Here is a 21,186-nt window from a genome sequence, read left to right on the forward strand (position 1 = left end):
TGTTTCTTTTTTTTTGCAGAACACGTTTTCTCTATTTGAAGGAAGGGGTTTTTGAAGAATGGACAAATAAGGGGAAAAATTACGAAAATTTTCACCTGTATCAGTTTATATTGGTAAAATATGAGTTACGAGATTTCACAGAAGAGTCTGAGAGACGGTTGAAAAATATTTTAACCAGTTATTCATCAAAACTGAATACCAAGTGGAATAGTGCGTCAAGATTAAAGAAGCAATTTGTGGAAAAGTTTAAAAGTGGTCTGGATGGCCAAAACATAGAATTACGAGTGTACATAACTAGACCAAGTTTATCAACGTCGTCTGAAAATGTTAATCCTGCAGGAAATCCCAAATTAAACTTCAAAAGTTCCTCTTTTAAAACGAAAAAACGCTGAGTTAAAGATCTGGCACAATTACATACCTAGTGTTTTAACTGCTGCCGAAATCCCGATTGATTCGTGATGGCAGGAAATAGAACACGGCAAAAATGTTATGAAATATTAGAGAAAGTCCACATAAGCCAACGTAGTCTTTTCTTACGACAACAGTAGGTACTTCAATGAATTCTAGGCAGCTAAGTGTTAATGAGGCATTAGCATATTATATTGAGTCAAAATCGACAAATACAAACTTACAAGCAGACTAAAAAGTAGTCAATGAAGGCTGATTATCATCAATATTCATCATATCATTATTTGCCCAATGCAAAAGGTACAAGCGTGTTATATCCTTCAGAAGAACTTCAAAAAACTTACGCAAAACAAGGAAAACAATTATTATTCTGATATAATACATGAGTTAGAACAGATTATTAGGTTATTAATAATTAACAGATTAATAATTAATTTATTATTAATAATAAGTTAAGTTTTAATACATTTTCTATATTATATTTTTATTTTTTGTATATTTTAAGTAAATAGTATAAAACATAATGTATCTAATGAACTGTAAAATTTTGCTTATTATTGTGTTAATAAATTATTTGTAAAAAATATATAATTAATTTAAATATATATGTCGGAGAATAGCTGAAATGTGCCATCTATCGCCTTCAAGAGGCGTTTTGTCATGCAAACCTTGACAAATAGAGCAAACTAGGGTGTTACGTACACTTGAGTGGCGTTCGACGCAGTTCCGCCAAGACGTCATAGAGTGCGCTCTTAAAACAATTGAAGTCCAGAACAATTGAAGTTATGCTGTCAATCAATCTTCAGAAGGAGCACGATGAGAACGAACGGGAGAAGATGACGTCTGTGGCGGCTCCTGGGTCTAATCCACTGGTTTGCTTAAGATAAGAAACGTAACGCGTGCTGTGATTTGTAATGAGTCTTGTGCAGTAAAGATTGTGAGTTGAACATCGTATTTCATTGAAGGCCCTCGTCATCCACGATTGAAGGTTCTGATGTGCTGCCGATAGTATGATACGCCCACAATTCCCGACATCAGAAGTGGGATTGTGGGCGTATCATACTATCTTATTTGCAAGATAGTATGGTCGAGTTTGGTATCAAATGAAAGTGCTCGGCTTTTATAATATTGTTTTTAAGTTTACCATTTTTAAATAATTAACAAGATAAAAATAAACATAATGTAGGTATTTGACATTTGACAAGAAAGATAACGGCTTACCACAGATACAGTTTCTTTTAATCTCTATGGTGTTGTGATGGGCTCCCCAGACCTTGCAATAAATCACATGCGGTTTTCGATCCTTTGCCGACTAAGTAGTAGGTTCATTAAATTGATCTAACTTTTTGGTGAACCGCGAGTTCTCAGTTCGGGGCGAACTACTAGTTTAAATCAAACTTACTAAACATTTTAACCATGAGATAACGGAGATGATACACGCGTCTTGGGTGAGAGGCCATTGTGTGCGTGCGGCCAAGTATCTTTCAAATGGATAAACTAATTTAATAGCTGTTTTCTGTGATCCTAGCTAACATTTTGAGGTAATGATCAAAATGGCAAATAGATCTGGATCAAGGTATCAATGAAATCGAATAAGAAAATCTATTAGTGGGAACACTAAACTTTTAGGGAATACTAAACGTTTAAGTAAAGAATAGGTGCGCAGATAATGTTCATAAAATCAGTTAAATATGGAAAACCATTTATTTTCGAGAACTCAATTCCAGATGTGTTTCAACTGAGGGGAATCTCTGTGGTGAGGTTCATTTAAAAGCTAGTTTGTATTGTATCTTTATGGTGATATTATTTTCACGCTGTTTGGATTATGGTGATATTATTTTCACGCTGTTGCATTTTAAGTCTCTTAATGAATTGTTCGAAATATATCTCTACCCCATTTCCGTTGAAATATGGCCTGATTGAATACCGTGATGCTACTGATGCTGAACTTGTTCATTCACAACAATGATCTATGTGCGTGTTATTGAAAGAGTTGAGTTGAGTTGCCTGTCAGTATCCAAAAATTATGGAGGAACTTACTTTGGTCAGGTAGGCCGAGCAATGAGCTTAGATACCTCAGATTGTTGTATTCTGTCCGCAGATGTATGCAGTGATGCATACAATGTCAGGATGCCGTGGTGGTGCAGATGATCTGCGCTCTACAGTCTCTTTTGGGAGAAGAAGATCTCATCTTCGCTCTAGTCTACCGGTGAAAATCATAAAGGGGGATGGATAACGTACGGAGGGACCCGTACAATGTCAGGTTGGCCGTGTCGGAGAATGGCTGAAATGTGCCATCTATCGCCTTCAAGAGGCGTTTTGTCATGCAAACCTTGACAAATAGAGCAAACTAGGGTGTTACGTACACTTGAGTGGCGTTCGACGCAGTTCCGCCAAGACGTCATAGAGTGCGCTCTTAAAACAATTGAAGTCCAGAACAATTGAAGTTATGCTGTCAATCAATCTTCAGAAGGAGCACGATGAGAACGAACGGGAGAAGATGACGTCTGTGGCGGCTCCTGGGTCTAATCCACTGGTTTGCTTAAGATAAGAAACGTAACGCGTGCTGTGATTTGTAATGAGTCTTGTGCAGTAAAGATTGTGAGTTGAACATCGTATTTCATTGAAGGCCCTCGTCATCCACGATTGAAGGTTCTGATGTGCTGCCGATAGTATGATACGCCCACAATTCCCGACATATATTTTATTTTAATTTATAACTTTTTTTCATGGTATTTTAAAATTTTTAGTAAATTATATTTAATTGAACAACACTAACCATAATACTACCCAAAACACAAAAAAATAATTTTGTCCACCTAGCTTATTCTAGACGAAACACTGTGGCGCCTGTGGCATGGGATGGGGTGCATGCCGCAGGACGAATTGTTGGACGGGTTGTTTTTCTGTCATTGTGTATTTTGCAGTCTTGTTGGGTTTGTCGGGACAAGCCATTACTAGTATAATGGTAAAAGCATCGATAATTGTATGTATTTATCGATGTAGGAAACTCCCAACCTGTCATTCAATTTTACCTCCTAAAGTCGATGTATAAATCTTACCAGCCAAATTTCCTGGTTCATCCAATTAAACTGAAATTTAACATACGTCGTAGCTTGGGTGACAAAAACATTATCGTACAAACCATCTAGCGGAGATGATGATGGTGACCGAAGATGGTGATAGAAATTCTGTTATACTTAACCCTTAAACAGGCCTGACGCATTTTTTACTTGTGATTACTGATTCGGGTAGGTAATAGCTTAAAAAGAAAAGTAATTTCTTGATTTTTTTTTATTACCCCTAATTCAATAAAAAAAACCCGGTGGTTTTTATATGCCCACTGCTCGTAACCAATGGTGCTACGTGGTCCTTATATGGACACTGCCTTGTTAGCCATACAGAGTAGTTTTAAGGGCAAATCATGTGCACATCACATTTACACTTGCGTCACAAATTGCACTAACTGCCAGCACTTTCTTGGTTCGCATGGATGTCGTGGCTCGTAAGATTGACCGTTGAATAAATATTTAATTTAAAAACCAAAGGAAAATATATTACTTTTGTACTATGAGGGTTCATTCATAGTAATGAATCTTACCCTTAAATGTCATATAAACTCCCTGCAGGGCAGAGGCCACTTATAAACCACTCGAACGTGCCCCAGACGGGCAGAGGTTTCATACGAACCACAAACTTTTAGATCGAATATTTTATCAGAAAACAATAACTAAGGTAAGTTATGACTTACTACACATACATTATCTAATAGTCTACCATAAAAATACAAAACAAAATACTTACAGTACTTTTTTTGGGCGTAGCGAACTTATACAGCGGGAGAAACGTACAAAAACTGCCATTTGTTGTCGATTTGAACTTGACAACTAAATTTTCAAAGAAATTTGTTTTGACACCTGTCATTTTTTTACGTTCCGATATCACCCACTTAATAGACTTTACGGCAATGACATTTTGCGGTCGTTGTATTTACTCAGCTCGCCAAAAAAAAATCATTTGCTATGTGGTACTTATAGATACACAACCTGGTTAAGGGTTAAGTAAATAACAGCGACCATAATATAAAGGCGGGATTCCACTAGTATGCGGTACTGTAAGGCACAAGCATATTCAGTATAAAAATGCTATCCTCGAAGCGGCTTATATGCGTATCCAAGCTGATCTTTCCTGAAAATAGCACAAATAAAGAATAAAAATAAGATTTTTTTTATTTTAAAAACTATTATGGAGTGTCAATGTCCTGTGGCCCCAATTTATGTGAATCAAACATTCAAATTGGCAATCGAATTGACGAATAAGGTCTAGGTATAAATATGATAAATACTGCACTATGAAAGGAAATCTTATAATTCCCACTGCTGCGTTGCCCTCTCTGCTGCGTAATTACTGTGAGATCTCCCACTAAGTAATTTTCGTCTTCAGACCAAAGCTTATTTCCCACCTAGATTCCAGTAACTCCCAAGCGTCGCATCGCCGTGAACGCTAATTAGAGGATTTAAGCCTTTGCGAAAGTAACCTTTATCAACATTGAAAAAGCGATTGGCAGTTGGTTGCTTTGTAACCACTTTGTATGCCTAACTCAGAGCCGTTTTTTCAAGAAGTCTTATATATCTGCGTTTGATCACAGTACCTAAATAATTACGTCAATGAAATAAGATTTCATTAGAATAGAGCTTCAGGGCAAACATCTAACTGATTTTTGACGAAGGTCTTGAAACAGTTTCTTTTTACCCAGAATTGGTGTTTGCTTAAGATTTTTCAAAGAGCGTTTTTCTATCCAGGTTCAAACTAGGGCTCGCGGTCGAGTCCGTGTTTCGTTTACACGTTTCGAATACCCGTTTCCGAATAACACGTACACGGTTTTCTGGCCCGTTCCGCACGTCTAATTAAGAAACGTGTAATTAAGATCCGTCTCCACGGATAAACGGGTATTCGAAGAAACGGATCTTATTTACCCGTGGCTCCGGACACGTCCTTGACGAGTAGCGAAGGAACGAACCGGCGCGGCGTACTTAAGAGTTAGACAAAAGATTCATGACGAGTTTCCATCATATTTAACCTTATTCCGTGGTTCATAGACTCGAAATTCAATAAACGGTTTACAGAACCCTTTCCTGACCAGGTAGTTTTTGCTTGCAATGTTGCAAATACGAGTAGAAAATTAGAAATATAATAGGTATACCTATGCTACTTATCAAAATAGTATTTTATATAAGACTTCAAATACTAATACTTTATGGTTTATTAATATAACTTGATAGCAATAAATTTAAAGTGCTTAAAAAAATAAAAGCAATAAAGAGTATAAAGACTTTACGTTAAAATCTGGCCATGCATGATCTGGTAGGTGGTGGTAGGTAAGTATACAATATTCTTACCAATTGCATATTTTTAAACAGTTCTTATATTTTTAATAATTTGTATTCTGTATATTGTATGTGTGAGTTTTTACGAATATATTCTGTCAATAAGAAATGTATTTTTTTTAATCTAATTATTTTTAAGTTACGTAAGCCAGACATCTTAGTATTATTATAGTAAACCTCGTAAAAATTAATAAATACAGTGTAAACTCTATATAACGACACTGAAGGGACTGCGGATTTTTCGACGTTAAGTATAGAGAGTGGTTGTTAAATGGAGTGAAATAAAAAGGTCATCTTACTATTCTAAATATTCTAATTTCATTCATTTCAAATTCATTTTGCACAAGAAGAACATTCATTTCATACAAATTACAACGCCTATTAATTTATAACATGTAACATCTTGTCAAAAGTCTAGTGCCCGAGGTAAACATGTTCAAGTTGATCATACAAAAACAAAAGACAAATTTTCTTAGAATCTCCGGTACGTCAGTCGAAGTAAACACGTGCTAGATAATAAAACAACAAAACAGCAAACAAAAAAACGTACACAGTTGCAGTTTATATCAATTTCGGCAACTTAGAAAGTATTTCTTAATGATGTATTATGCCGTATTGTTGTCGTTAAATAGAGTGAGCGTGACGCTATATAGAGTGTATTACTGTATAGTAAACCAACCAAAGTCAAGCAATTTCGACATTTTAAGGAGTTTGTCGTTAAATCGAGTGACTTTATAAATAGTTTACACTGTAATCATGTGTAACTGCCAATAAGTAATGTATTTACAACTTTTAATATAATTCAGTATGAATTTATGAAAAGTAAGACTTTTCTTAAATTCATTATCTTATTATCATATAAAATGAACTTTAAGACTGTACTAATAAATATTATTTACAATTTTAGCAACAAAACAACAAAAAGATTTTAAATTAAAGTAACTTGGAAAGACTGTATTTTACGAATTGGCCGACTAAGTGGCGAACTGTAGTCATACCTACTTACCTAAACACAATATCTTAAAAGTCATATTTGTTTCGTGTTCATTTGGTTCGATACATTTGCTTCTTTAATTTTAGCCGCTGCATTTGTTACAATTTCATATATGTGTAGACAGGTTCTCCTTATTACACCGACATAAAGCTTATAATTAGCTATGGCAGTTCTGATTATGGTTTGGGACGCTAGTTGTTTTCTGCGATATCAGACAAAAGGGTATTGGAAAACAACACGTTCTAATGAATGGACAACCACCGGCCGGCATTTATTACCTGAGCACTAGTGTGAAAGTGACCCCAGTCAACATGAATGATTATTGCTGCCACTGCCGCTAAGCCGCCTGCTGTGTCCAAGTCTAAGCAGCGGCCGAAGAAAGGGGTGCAGAGCCTTCGTGAACCTGTTCACAAGGATCGGTCACAGCTGACTCTAAAAGAGTCGGGATGCGACAGAGATGGCTTCAAAAAGGTGGAGAGGAGAAAGAAGTCAGCTCGTCCGAATCAGTGCGGTACCGCACCGACTGGACCTAACCATTTGCTGCGTCCTGCAACACCGACGACGCTGCTGTATGTGTCCCGATTACACTACCTTACGAAGGTCGAGGAGATCGTGAAGTATGTACGAGCCAAGTCCGGATTCATCCTGAGGGTCGTGAAGTTGGAATCTCGACACAGTGTGAATTTTAATTCTTTTGTGCTGAGCGTTCCGACTGAACATCTAACGACCTTCACCAAGGAGGAGTTTTGGCCGAAGGGTGTCAAGTTCCGGCGGTTCTGCGGCCGGCTCCCTGACACTGCGGGGTTGCGAACTGCATCGCAGCCATAATTGTGTTTTTAGTTTTAAGATATATTTTGTAATAATATGTATGCTAGTTTTAAGGTATTTATCTATGGGCCAATAGTTGCCTGAAAATAAATGTTTTCATTTTCATTTTCATCTATTTTGAGATCTATTTTAATGTATTTAGCAATATAATTGCAAGGTAACCACGGTAGCATAGGTTTTTAAGGTTCTCGCGTGAAATCCTGCGTTTCAAATGCCGCTGTACTTTTTTTGCTTCGTTGGTAGATTAGTTAACAGTTAGGTAATTGATAAAAATAACAAATAACCACAAAGTAGTAGTAGGTAGTATTTGTGTGTTGTGTGCATACCTATTCTTCGCGAAACTATATAACTTACACCATTATATATAAAATGTGTTTCTTTGATTGAAATGTAATATGTAATGAAATTAACTTAAAAGCAATTATAGTAAAAATAAATTGGCCACACGAAGGGTTCCGTACCATTAACTATAAAAACGGTGACCTATCCAAGTACTTAAGTCCCAGAGCCCCACTTAAGTCTTTATTTTATTCTGTTTTTAGTATTTGTTGTTATAGCGGCAACGGAAATACATCATCTATGAAAATTTCAGCTGTCTAGCTATCACAGATCACGAGATACAGCCTGGTGACAGACGGACGGACGGACGGACGGACGGACAGCGGAGTCTTAGTAATAGGGTCCCGTTTTACCCTTTGGGTACGGAACCCTAATTAAGGTTCTAAACTAGGGACGAGTAAGTTAAAAAATTAAAAATAGTAGACTATATAGAATAGGGACACCTACTTCCATTCATATACAGAGTCATTTTTGGACCGTTAGCCATATTGTGCGAGGTGATTAGGTAGGTCATACTGAACAACTTTTTCTATGGGACCAACCTCGAAATCCCAAAAAAAAATTGGCCTTCCCATAGAAAACGTCGACATCCACTCGACCAAAATGTATGAAACGGCCAAAAAAAATTTTGGGATTTCGGAGTTGGTCCCATACAAAAAGTTGTTCAGTATGGCCTACCTAATCACCTCGCACAATATGGCATACGGTCCAAAAATGACCCTGTATTGTATAGTTGGTTAAATATGTTATATTAACACATGTGTTAAAACTGTTATAAATAATTTAAAAAAAAATTCGTACGCTAAACGAGTTCATCTGAAGTCAACATTCAATACTAGACCTTGACTACCCAGAGCTAGAGCATTGATTAGCTCAAACTGTTTCGGATCCGTTCGGGCCGGTCTTAAGTACCCGTGTAAACGGAGATACGTATCTGAGAAACGTTTCTTGGGAACGGTTCTTGGATACGTATCCGGATCCCGGCGGTTCCGTGTAAACCGTGTTCTTAGCACCGCCGGTCTTAAGAACACGGGTATTCGTTTCGGCGTGTAACACGGATACCGGGAGCCCTAGTTCAAACAATGAACTTACAATTAGGTATAGGTAAATAATTATTCTTGTATAGGTAAGTTTGGTCCTAAAGAAATGTTGAGAAAAATAAAGTACCTATTTTGATGAAAACAATATTATTACTTCATTACTTTCATTAGTACATCTACATACGTCGTGCTTAAACATTGTTGTCACATACTCGTACACGTGTATAGTCAGTATTAAAAGTACAAGTATCAGACTACGCGTCTAAAGTCTAAACTATCTAAGATCAGGTGGGGTAAGATAAAACCTCAGCAAGGAGCTCATTCCACAGCCGGAGCGTCCGCGGGATGAAATTCCTCTTAAACCGCACAGTGCGCGACCATTAATTAGGTTCCAGGGTGTGTGGGCGCTTTGTCGACGGCGGACGGTGTGGTGGTAGCAACTTAGCTAGCGACCGTTATCATAAAAAACAATTTTTCAGAGCATAACCCCCATTGTGCGTGTGTCAAAGTCTCAATATAAAGGTCCAATATCGCTTGTGAGTCTGGTATCGTGGACTATTCGTACAGCACGCTTTGGAGTATTCTGTATTTATACGTATCTATCAAACATAATTTCAGCTTAAGATTTAAATTACTCAACTTATTCTTGCTTTTTGTTCACGTTCATGAATTAAGTACCTCATGAAACTATTTTATATCCAAATAGTAGGTCATTCAATGTTAATAAAAAAATAAACCAACGAACCGCATTTAGAATACAATTTAATTTATACTTCAAGAAGAGTAGGGATATCCCATAAGTTCAATTTGCATTGCCACCACGGAATAAATGAAAGCAAAGCAAAATATTGTTCAGCTTCCCGCGCTGGAAAATATCTTTTCACTTATATTTTACTACAATTGAAAAATTATATTGGCTCCACGTTGCTAGTATAATTTATTATAGGTTAAATTGACGTCCTCTGCGTTTCTATGATATTTGTTTTGCTTTGAATAAATAAGCAGTTAGTATTGAAGTTTTTTAATTGAACAAATTAGAAAGATGGTCTAGCTAGACAGATCGGGCAGAGATACAGGCGCTACCTACGTAAAACTATCTTATAACTCGTACTTACATACTAGACATTTAGTTGTAAAGCGTAAGGTCAGTAGTTATTTTTGATAGGTACCATCGGCCATACTGTTAACTGTCCATCGGTGGACTTTATTCCTTTTGTAATAAGGTCCACCGATGTACCGTTAAGAGTGTTGCTATTTGTACAAGAAATATTGGATGAAAAACAAAGGCACACATTGGGTACCTATTTTAAAATACAGGCCTGAGTAAGTCGACTGACTGTGAAATGGCCGCATCAGTCATTCAGGCGTAGACATGTGCGCCGCGCCGCCGCGCCGCCGCCGCCGACAATTTTTCCACGCCGCCGCCGCCGATAAATTTGACCGGCGTATAATCGGCGTGGGAAATGTTGATACCTATCGTGTCTTATTCCATGTTGCGTAGTGAATAGATAGTGTCAGAGGTATAATTTAAAGATCCTTATGCTTTTTCGGTTATTATTTGCCGGTTAACCAAATTAGCATCATTTTTGTCGTTGCGGTGTTAGCTGTGATAACGATTTAGTGTTAATTTAAACAATATCTAGTTTCTGGATCTCAGGTTATTATTTGATATTTTTTCGCACAGCTTTTTTGTAGAACGTAAATGAAATTGTATATTATGTGATAAATAAATATGATTTATTTATTTATTACATAATATACAATTTCATTTAAAATTACACAGGATCAATTCTTAGTCATTTTATGGTGATTATCAGCTTCTTTTACTTAACAATATATATTTGACTGATTTAAACTTTCACGATTATTGAACATTATCAAACTACACAACGTGACTTAATCGCGTATTTAAGTTTTAAGATTTACCTCCGACGTTTCGAGGACGGCGTTGTCCCCGTGGTCTCGGAGAACGAGACGGTGTACACTCCTTTATCCAAAGTTGCAGGGAGCCTAAGGTCACCGAAGGACGTTATTCCGTTCCAGTCACCTGGCGTTTATAAAATAGATTGCAGTTGTGGTAGTTCCTATATCGGAGAAACTAAGCGCACCATAGCAGAAAGAGTTAAGGAACATATCGCAGCTGTCAAAAATCGTCAGGTGAACAAGTCTGCCGTGGCTGAGCATTTGCTGGAGTCAGGACCAAACCACTGGATTGAGCTGCATAACCCTAAAATCCTTTCCACGGATCGCCATTTCTACAGTAGAAAAGTGCGGGAAGCCATTGAAATCAAAAAACATTGCAATTTTAATCGGGACGAGGGTTTTAAGATCTCATCCACATGGAATCCAGTCATTAGTAAATGTAAGCGGAAACGAATATCGACAGTCGATAAATCGAATATCGTTAGTGTTGTGTGTCAACAGAGTAACATCCCTAGTGCGCAAAACGTTCAAACTGATAAACAAGACCAAGTGCGGGTAGTTCGAAAAACTCGCGCGGCTAGAAGATGTTGATGTCAACTTGAGCCAGTCTTCTCCGAGACCACGGGGACAACGCCGTCCTAGAAACGTCGGAGGTAAATCTTAAAACTTAAATACGCGATTAAGTCCCGTTGTGTAGTTTGATAATATATATTTCAATCAAAATTATAAAAATCAGTTGAAAGCTCCGCAATAAGCTATACTTAAACAATTATACCTACTTATAGGAACTTAAATCACCAACTATCATCACTAAGCTAGCAGTAAAGAAAACAAAGTAGACCTTAGTATTCCATAAAACGGGACACTTCAAAGACATTCTGTTGAGCGAATCTACCTGCCAGAGACGTTTTCTTTGGAAAACGATGACATCTTTAATCTAACATTACATTTCTGTTAAACTTCAGTTCAGACAAATGTAAAGTATGTAGGTAGTTCATCATTATTTCGTAACAAATCCTAGGTGAGGCGACAGCGGCTGGGAAAAGTCAATATACATAGATTTAAGACTTAACTTATAAAGATTTTTTTTTGTGTTCTATTTGTATTCCACTTACAAAGTAAGTAAAAATACTGCCTAAAATGTAGCGTTTTAAAGTATCCTTTTTATTTTATTATTTAAACATACCGTTGGTAACCGTTAGGTTGGTATTGGTAATAAATGGTTGCCAAGTGTCATGAAGGGATATAATTTTTGGCAATCATTTAGAAAACACACATAATATGTTTTGGATAGCCTAGTAAATACTCAGAAGGCTTTAATATAGAGTTTCTAAAGCCACGTTCTCATGCAGTATCAAAAATTAAGCCACGCCGATTTCACGCCGATCACGCCGCCGCCGCCGGTCAAAAAATCATCGGACGCCGCCGCCGATGATTTTGCCATCGGCGCACATCTCTATTCAGGCGTACTGTATTACCGAACATAATCGTGTTACTTATAATTTAATAAACGTCCAATTAACCAATTACAAAAAAATTAACCGCTATTTAATGGTAATCTGTTTATATATTTACCTGTTTATTTTTAAAATAGGCTTGCATGGGCGGCCTACCAACCTCGAAGTTCAAACTAATTATAGCAGACTAAAATATCGAATGACGGCTTTACTCGGCGATCGAGGTCAGTAAATTGAGATATATTTAGTAAAAACTTTTAACCGTAGTACGAATTTAACAAGTATGGTCCATAAGTAAGAAGATCGTTGTCATTTATACACCCCATGTCCCAGAACTAGTTCTCTCTTGCACATCTTAATGAATAGGATAGATTTTTTCTTTCAGATTAAATATGCCACAGTTATCTAAAATAATTAGGCTACAACTCCAATATGTATATATTTTTTGTGAATCAAGCTAAGTAAAATTAAAAATTATTTTTGCTGTATACCAAATAGGTTTCCAATCTGAAATATTTCTAAATGTTATTACGTTCTAATGCCGTTTAATCTCCCTAGTACTACTTGGTCATTTTATTATTAAGTATATCTAGACGCACAGGTTCCATATATTAATTGAACAGAGTCAACTCATATACAGGGAATTTGAGCCTAACTAGTTCAGACAATATTGTGAAAAGGTACGTAGATAATAGGGTTCTTAAAGGATCCCACTGATTAACAGTCCGCCGGACGGTATCGGCCTGTCAGTTAGAACAAAATTTTGACAGTTCCGAACAACTGACAGGCCGATATCGTCCGGCGGACTGTTAGTCAGTGGGATACTTAACGTTTCTAATGAGTACTTTAAATTTAATCAGGAACCGAATCCGCACACCCCTATTCTATGGCTGAGTAAATACCTGCCCTCGTTATAGAGCAACTTGAGTTGAATGTTGAATGAATGTTTATTTATGCAAACTGATATTATGCAAGAACAAAGAAAAAACTCACCACGCCGTATCAATACATTTTTTTTGCAAATTCTGATTTTTCCGTATAACCAACTCGTCGACTTTTTAAGTTTTTACCTATCATGTATTATAATTGTTGTGTAGTTTTTCATTTATGCATTATTTATGTAAGATTCAGTTAGAGGATTTTGTATTTAACATTAAAAAAAATACAAATGAACACATTTCTAAAGATGAGCATTCTATTTTGCTTAGGAAAGTTCAACTATAATTATGTTGTAATTACTTATTACGCTTCTTGAGTTACAAGCGGTTGACAGACAGTTAGATAAACGGCAGAGCAGCAGCAGAGAACTAAAAATTGCTACACGCAATATGCCGCAACGTGTCTTTTTGCCGCTCAGCCAAGCCAGTCTTAAATTTTTACAAGGCATGCATGTGAGACTGTGTGGACCTATTTTACTCTAGTGGCCCAAGCTACACGGCTAGTCGGCTACCCTTTTTGTAATATTATCTATAACCTATATTAAGCACTATCTTCAAATAATACATAAGTCATATAAACATGAAAAGTAAAAACAAAAGATTCATGATAAAAATTAATCTTGCATTATTTCTTACTTAACTAGTTCAAACTATCACAGCACAATTTAACTCAATATTTGTCTGACATACCCCAGAATTCATTAGAACAAACACACGAGACTCAATTAGAAACCCGCCCAACACAAAATATATTTGAGTAGACGAATTGAATCCAGAGATTGCCTTAACTACTTGGAAACTTAATATCCCTTTCAGACTTCCTCTTCCTAAGCTTAAAGTTGTTATAACCTTAATCAAAAATTAAATACAATATGATTCTCGTAAAAGCTTTGAGGAACTAAACTCCTTAATAAATAATTTTAAATTGTAATAGACCCTGGGTCAGGTACAAATTGTTCCAGTCGTTTATTCAATGAGTTAAGGAAGATGAATCATGAAGTTTAGTAAAAGTCAACTACCACTCCGTTGGTAGAACGAGAAACAGTAACCAAACGTAAAGAATTCACTGAAGTTAAGAGCACAGATTTGTATTAAGAGTATATGCCATAACGGTTTATTTTGTTGTTCTAGTCTAGTAGATATATTGGGTTAAACCAAGAAAAGTCTGCAGAGATCTTGACAGCACACGCAGTGCAGGTGTTATTTTAAACGTCAAACTTCTATGAAATTATGACGTATAAATTGGTCTAACTCTAGCTTATAATTACATTTAAAAAGTTAAGATTCATTTGAATTAGTTTCTAGAATTTTATTTTTAGATGTGTATTAAAAGATTTAAAACTAAATGAGTACCAACCTTACAATCAAAACTATTATACACATACAGTACCTACCTTCCTCTAAAATGAGTACAAAACTTATTTTTCTGTTTGTTTTCAGCAAACGTTGGCAACTTCGAAGGCGGGCGGGAGCAGCCAACGCAAAGCCCGGAAAGCGCCCGTCGCGGGCCAGGAAGCTACCAGGTTTCACTTTACAATATTATCAGGACTCGACAACACTTTTGTTCTTTGCGCTACAACATTCTATTTGTAAATCAAGAGAAAATTTCTTACAATTTTATGTCGCTTGCCTCGCAGAAAGTGTGATTGAGCTGTTATCTCGACAGGAAGTTGCAGGTTTTCACTTTATAAAATTCTTGCGGTTGAAAAAGGCAGTGATAACAACAATAACATTAGTTGGTCCATTTTAATCTAAAAGTTGTAAATAAAAATAAACGGATTTTACGGATACGGAAAACCATTTAGTTTCCTCGTGTTCGCCGTAAGCCGAAATAAATGGATAGATAAAAAATCTGTAAATATTTTATATATTAGCCTAGCTTTTTCCCGCGACTTCGCCTCCGTGGAATGATAATGATGATTGATAACTGCTCTATATAAATACCAATCTAACCGCACCTCAATTTATAATTTTAATTTTTAATTTCATCTTTATGCTGGTTATAGTTTTTAAAATACAGATTGCGGCAGTGTAACCTGAAAATATGCTACTTTAATCTATACTTTTGTCGAGTAAACCAGTTGTTAGTGACTGATGCATTACGAAATATACATATTTTTAAAAACCTTTCAATTGCTAAAATAAAATTGAAAATAAATAAATTAGGTAGTCTGATATGAAGTGACCCAAACAAAAAATTTACCAAGTGAGAAAAACACTGCCAGAATGCAAAAACATAAAGCAAAAAATGCCAAAACTCATAAAGACTCAACTGATAAAGAAAATGGCCTTGAAAAACTTACGAAAATATTACTTGTAACAATAATTTGGTCCAAACCGCTACAAAACCTCATCTGCGCTTCTGAGGAAGGCATGTATTATGATAAGTAATTATGGAGTTGGTTAGAATGGAAAATGGTCATACTTCTCGCGCCTGTTATAGTTCGCGAGATATAGACGCTGTGTCAACTCACCTTTATGTTAACTTACCTCGGACTCCCCTGCAAAGGTGAAATTATCTCTGGGAGGAATCTTTAATATTTTACTTTGGATAGATGAGGAAAAAAACGAAGAAGAGGTTGGCAGACAAATGCAGTACACATACAGTTCTAAAATAAAGATCTAAAATATCGCTACAGATAAAGGGCCAAAACATCTAAGTATACGCTACCTAAATATTAAGGCAATAAAGTCGTGTTGATTTATTTGTGGCTCTTTGTCCGTGTCTATATTTTAGACCTTGCCTGTATAACAATGGTACCAGACAGATAAAATTACATAAAACATAATTTGTGGTTATTTTTTGCCAAACAAAACATTATCGCTCACGTTCAAGCATCTGTTAAGGCTCTTTAGAGTAATTACAACCTTCCTCTGGAATTTTTATTCTGTCCTTGTTTTTCCTTTAGGTCGCTCTTCAGCGTGCCCGAGGGTATTTTTGTGCATAACATATTTTCTAAAAAGAAATCTACCCTAAGCGTACCTATGTTTTAAAAATGTTATTATTATGAAACTTAAAAAAATAAATGGTTAGCGTAGGTACACAAATAAAATTCAAAATGTAAACGTTTCTATTTTTTTAACATAAGGCGTTAAGAGGAAAGGGGACGGCCGTTTCTCCATATATACGTATTCCCCATTTTCCATATTGACATTATGGACAATATATGTACATAATTTGATGTATATTTACCATAACTATGCCCCTACGTTTGACTTTTTCAGATTTTTTGATTATTCATACACATTTTTAAATGCTTCTAACTCTTATATCTCTACTGAAAATCAGCGTCGTAACACTACCCAATCTACCCATGTGCTGCGACATATGCTGAGTGTTATCCTTTTTTGGAACCACTCGCAAAACTGTAACTTCAAATTTACCTAGATTTAAGCCTATTTTAATGTTGTTATGTAATGTGTGTTTCGAATAAAAGCATCATTCATTCAACGCATTTATCTTATAATAATTAAGCATTATAAATAAAAATGAACGTAGGGGAATAGCTGTGGTTAAAACACAACAAAGTGTGTCAAAATAATTTAATAATCTTTATATCTAGAGAGGAAAATGAAGACTACATTTGGATCAAAAGGCAATTTCGCGCGGGTCCTCCACTTTCGTCTGAAAAAACTAAAACAAAAAATGGAAATAAAATTCAGCATCTTAAACCTACTTACATAATAAACGTCCAATTGCTGCTCAAACTGCTTTGGGCCCGATTCGGATTTTGAAATATACATCTATTAGATATCTTTTAGACATCACCAAGATACGATAACGATATGCTTAAGATCTAACCTGTCAAATATGACATTTGCGCGATTCTGGAGATACTCTTGAACGATTTCCTCAGGATATGACACACTGCCGTATTCGAACTTCAAGATATTCACAAGAGACGACACGTACTAGATCCATTCTAGATACGTTATAGTTTAGATATCAACTAGTTCTCTTTTGCAGCGCAATTCGGGCAACCAATGTCACTTTTACGTTAGATAGCGTAAGATATCTATTAGATGTGAATTGGATCTCTAAGTCATATCCTGAGGAAATCGTTCAAGAGTATCTCCAGAATCGTGCAAATGTCAAATTTGACAGGTTAGATCTTAAACATATCGTTATCGTATCTTGGTGATGTCTAAAAGATATCTAATAGATGTATATTTCAAAATCCGAATCGGGCCCTTAGAGATCCAATTCGCATCTAATAGATATCTTACGCTATCTAACGTAAAAGTGACATTGGTTGCCCGAATTGCGCTGCAAAAGAGAACTAGTTGATATCTAAACTATAACGTATCTAGAATGGATCTAGTACGTGTCGTCTCTTGTGAATATCTTGAAGTTCGAATACGGCAGTTTGAGTCGCCAATATGGTTTTTGACCAAATACATGGTAGGATAAGATTTTTTTTTTTCATTTCTTAGTTAACAAGGTTTAATAGTTTATATCTTAATTATCAAGCATTAAATAATGAGCACGTACAATGTAAATATACAACACGAGCATTATACATAGAATATTAACATAGATAATTTATTTCGTTCAAACCTCCAGTTTCGTTCGGTTTCAGCTTCATACCTCATAAAAACATTTCAGTACGAATTATATTAATTTAGGCAGACTATTGACAGTTTAGTGAATGACATGCTATATGAAAAATTGATTGGAACAATAAGGAATGATAATATTAATAATGTCGTTCTAACTGATAGTGACGGGTTAGCATAAAACATGACGAAGTTATACCATTTTACCGTCATTTAATTACCATTTTAGAGTCAACTTAATTATTTAGTTGTCATGATAGCTCATGACATGAATATCACAAGGACAAAAACACAGTAAACCAATTTCAACTCAACGCTTAGTCACTGCGGATGACTTTCATTAATTTGACGTTTCCAGTGAAACGCATGGGAAACATTTCCTATTCGAATAGGGTTGTCAACCGAGCGTGCGAGTGTACGTGACGTCCCGCCTTGTGGGTGACTTGTTATCCGTTATCATTTCAGCGACTTTAATGGAACGCTTGACGTAGGTCTAAAAGAAAAAAGTGATTTTTGATCTGTTAATTTAAATGCGATGGAAAACTATTAGCGCCAAGAAAGAAAGTAGGTAAATGTTGTCAGAGAAGAATCATTTTGCACACACGTTTGAAGTGGGCGATTCTACCTGTGGACACCTTTTGATAGTTTTGATACTTATTTTGTTAAAACCTGTACGCAACGAAGTAAACGTAGTTAAAACTGGCAGCAATACTATGTCACCATCCATAAAAAAATACGGATACGTTTAATTCATTGCGTTCAGGTTTTTATCTTTTTAGTTGTCTATGGTGTCCACAGGTAAAACCGCCCATAAGTAGGTATAAACACTATCCCTTACAATAAACATCTTGTCCGCAGCCATCTGATTCCGATAACGAATCCGTTTGGGAGACTTCGGACGTGACATTGGAGCGGGGCGCCGGCGGGCTCGGGCTGAGCATCGCGGGCGGGGAGACCGAGGGGGACGTTAGCATCACACGGATAGCCGAGCACGGCGCGGCCAGGAAGGATGGCCGGTTGCAAATTGGAGATGTGTTGTTACAGGTTTGTTCAGAGCATTTTGTCTACGCACATATCATAAATCCCAAATTACGACCAAAATACGACTTTGTTTTATAAGGTGTAGTGATAAATATAATAAATAATAAATAAAAATAATAAATAATCAGGCAATCATGGATTATTTTTTACGTGAAGAATCTAAAACTTGTTTATGTTCTGTCAATTCGAAAAGAACCGGCGGGATTGCTGATCCACTTTGTTTCTCTCTCGCCAAAGTCTAGTCACGTATGTTGCGACCGCAATGCTGTGACCCAATTTGCATGAAATTCTTTTCAAATACCTACTCTTAACTTGATTAAACTTAGTATTTATCGGGCAATCTTCGGTAACTACCAATATTGGCTACTTGCATATTTGAGCTGTCATTGGGGATTTGTAAAATAATAATATACCTACGTTTATTTCATGAGGTATTTATTACTTTCATATAATATGTGAAATTTAAGTTAGAGTATAGTATTAAAATACGATTTTGATCTGTGAAGCATAATATATGTGACTTACCTAAACGAGAAAAGAGTTATAAAATACAAGTTGTACAAAATACGAGTTTTATTTGACATGTACATAAGTACCTCAGAAACATACTCACTAAAAGTTTAAACTTAAGTAAATAAGCACTCTTTGTGTCTTAAATATTTACCAGGTACTTTACTGTAGCAAAGCAAAATTATGTACCTATCTTATTAAATATTTAATAGAATCTGTTTGTCAGATATAGAGCGCATTTATTCCGTGGGTTTAGCAGTTTACACACACACAGCATTATTATTTAGACAAATAAAATCAATTTCTTCCTAGAGAGAGCCTTATACACTACATTTGTGCCACGGTTAATACAGTAGGTAATCATTTACCCTACTATGAGACTTGCAAGCAACCCATAAAAATGTATACTCACGGCTATTTAGATACATTTACAAAAGGACATCCTGCAGGCAAAGGCGAAATAATAAATACAATATCAAGTAAAGTGGCAATATAAGACAATGCCTTCCGGGAGAGTAGCCATATAAGAGGTTAATAACTTTGTTGTTGGAACGAAGGGCAAACATGGTTGTTAGAAGGTGAATCAAAGTACTTATAACAATTGGTTAAGCAAGGTCGCATATTGATATTTAAGTACTTAACTTTTTTTACGGGTAGTAGAGCATACAACGTTACAAAAGGGAAATAATGGTCTAAGAGCTGGCCACGGAATAAGGAATATAATTTACTGAGCAACCATACCGCTCTCTAAAGAGGATATCGTTATTAATTAAAAAAAAATACTGGTCCTTAAAGAGTAAAAGGTCAGCAAAGAGCTCTGAGCTTGCTTTGACTGGCCGGCGAGAGTGGAGTCGCCAGAGCGGAATGCTCCAGAAAGTGTTGGTAAATGTCATAACGCCGGACGCTTACTGAACGGATTACCGGGATCTGGCTACTCACTGTAGACCAGGGACAGGAACCGGTTACCTTAACCGGGGTTTTTCATAGGGTTATTTTAGAGGTGTTTATAAAAACCCCTACCATAACGGTAACCGCTTAATAAGGTAACACTTTGATTCGGTAACCGTATCAGATCGAGTTAACCTCTGTTACCGGTAACCGAAATAAAAACCCAGTCTATTCAGTTACCTCATTATGAGGTTTTTGACCAGTTCAAACGATTGTAATCTTTACGCACACTTAAATTCAACTTATTATTGAATAACCGAGGTTGGCATGGGCGGTCTATGAAGCCTCCAGCACAAACAAGTTTTTTTGCCTTTCCTTTGTTTATCTTTATACCTACTTGTGTGGTGTACGTGTTCTTATTATAAATATTATTATATTATAACTAAAATAATTAAAATAAATAAAATAAATAAAATAAATAAAATAAATAAAATAAATAAAATAAATAAAATAAATAAAATAAATAAAATAAATAAAATAAATAAAATAAATAAAATAAATAAAATAAATAAAATAAATAAAATAAATAAAATAAATAAAATAAATAAAATAAATAAAATAAATAAAATAAATAAAATAAATAAAATAAATAAAATAAATAAAATAAATAAGATAAATAAAATAAATAAGATAAATAAAATAAATAAAATAAATAAAATAAATAAAATAAATAAAATAAATAAAATAAATAAAATAAATAAAATAAATAAAATAAATAAAATAAATAAAATAAATAAAATAAATAAAATAAATAAAATAAATAAAATAAATAAAATAAATAAAATAAATAAAATAAATAAAATAAATAAAATAAAT

The 21,186-nt window shown here is 35.4% G+C and overlaps 2 protein-coding genes across 5 annotated transcripts in view; one reads left to right on the top strand and one right to left on the bottom strand.

The window, feature by feature from the left end:
- Positions 1-21,186, bottom strand: part of LOC134792172 (cytochrome b5-related protein-like) — a 526,347-nt gene that overhangs the window by 336,846 nt on the left and 168,315 nt on the right. The gene's annotated exons all lie outside the window — the stretch shown is intronic.
- Positions 1-21,186, top strand: part of LOC134792169 (disks large homolog 2-like) — a 68,486-nt gene that overhangs the window by 18,165 nt on the left and 29,135 nt on the right. For all 4 annotated transcript variants that reach the window (XM_063763407.1, XM_063763404.1, XM_063763405.1 and 1 more), the window contains exons 3-4: positions 14,755-14,837; positions 18,730-18,915. In XM_063763407.1, the coding sequence (XP_063619477.1) occupies positions 14,755-14,837; positions 18,730-18,915 (269 nt within the window). The remainder of the gene's footprint in view (positions 1-14,754; positions 14,838-18,729; positions 18,916-21,186) is intronic.

Source organism: Cydia splendana, chromosome 7, assembly GCF_910591565.1.
Source record: "Cydia splendana chromosome 7, ilCydSple1.2, whole genome shotgun sequence".
NCBI lineage: Eukaryota > Metazoa > Arthropoda > Insecta > Lepidoptera > Tortricidae > Cydia > Cydia splendana.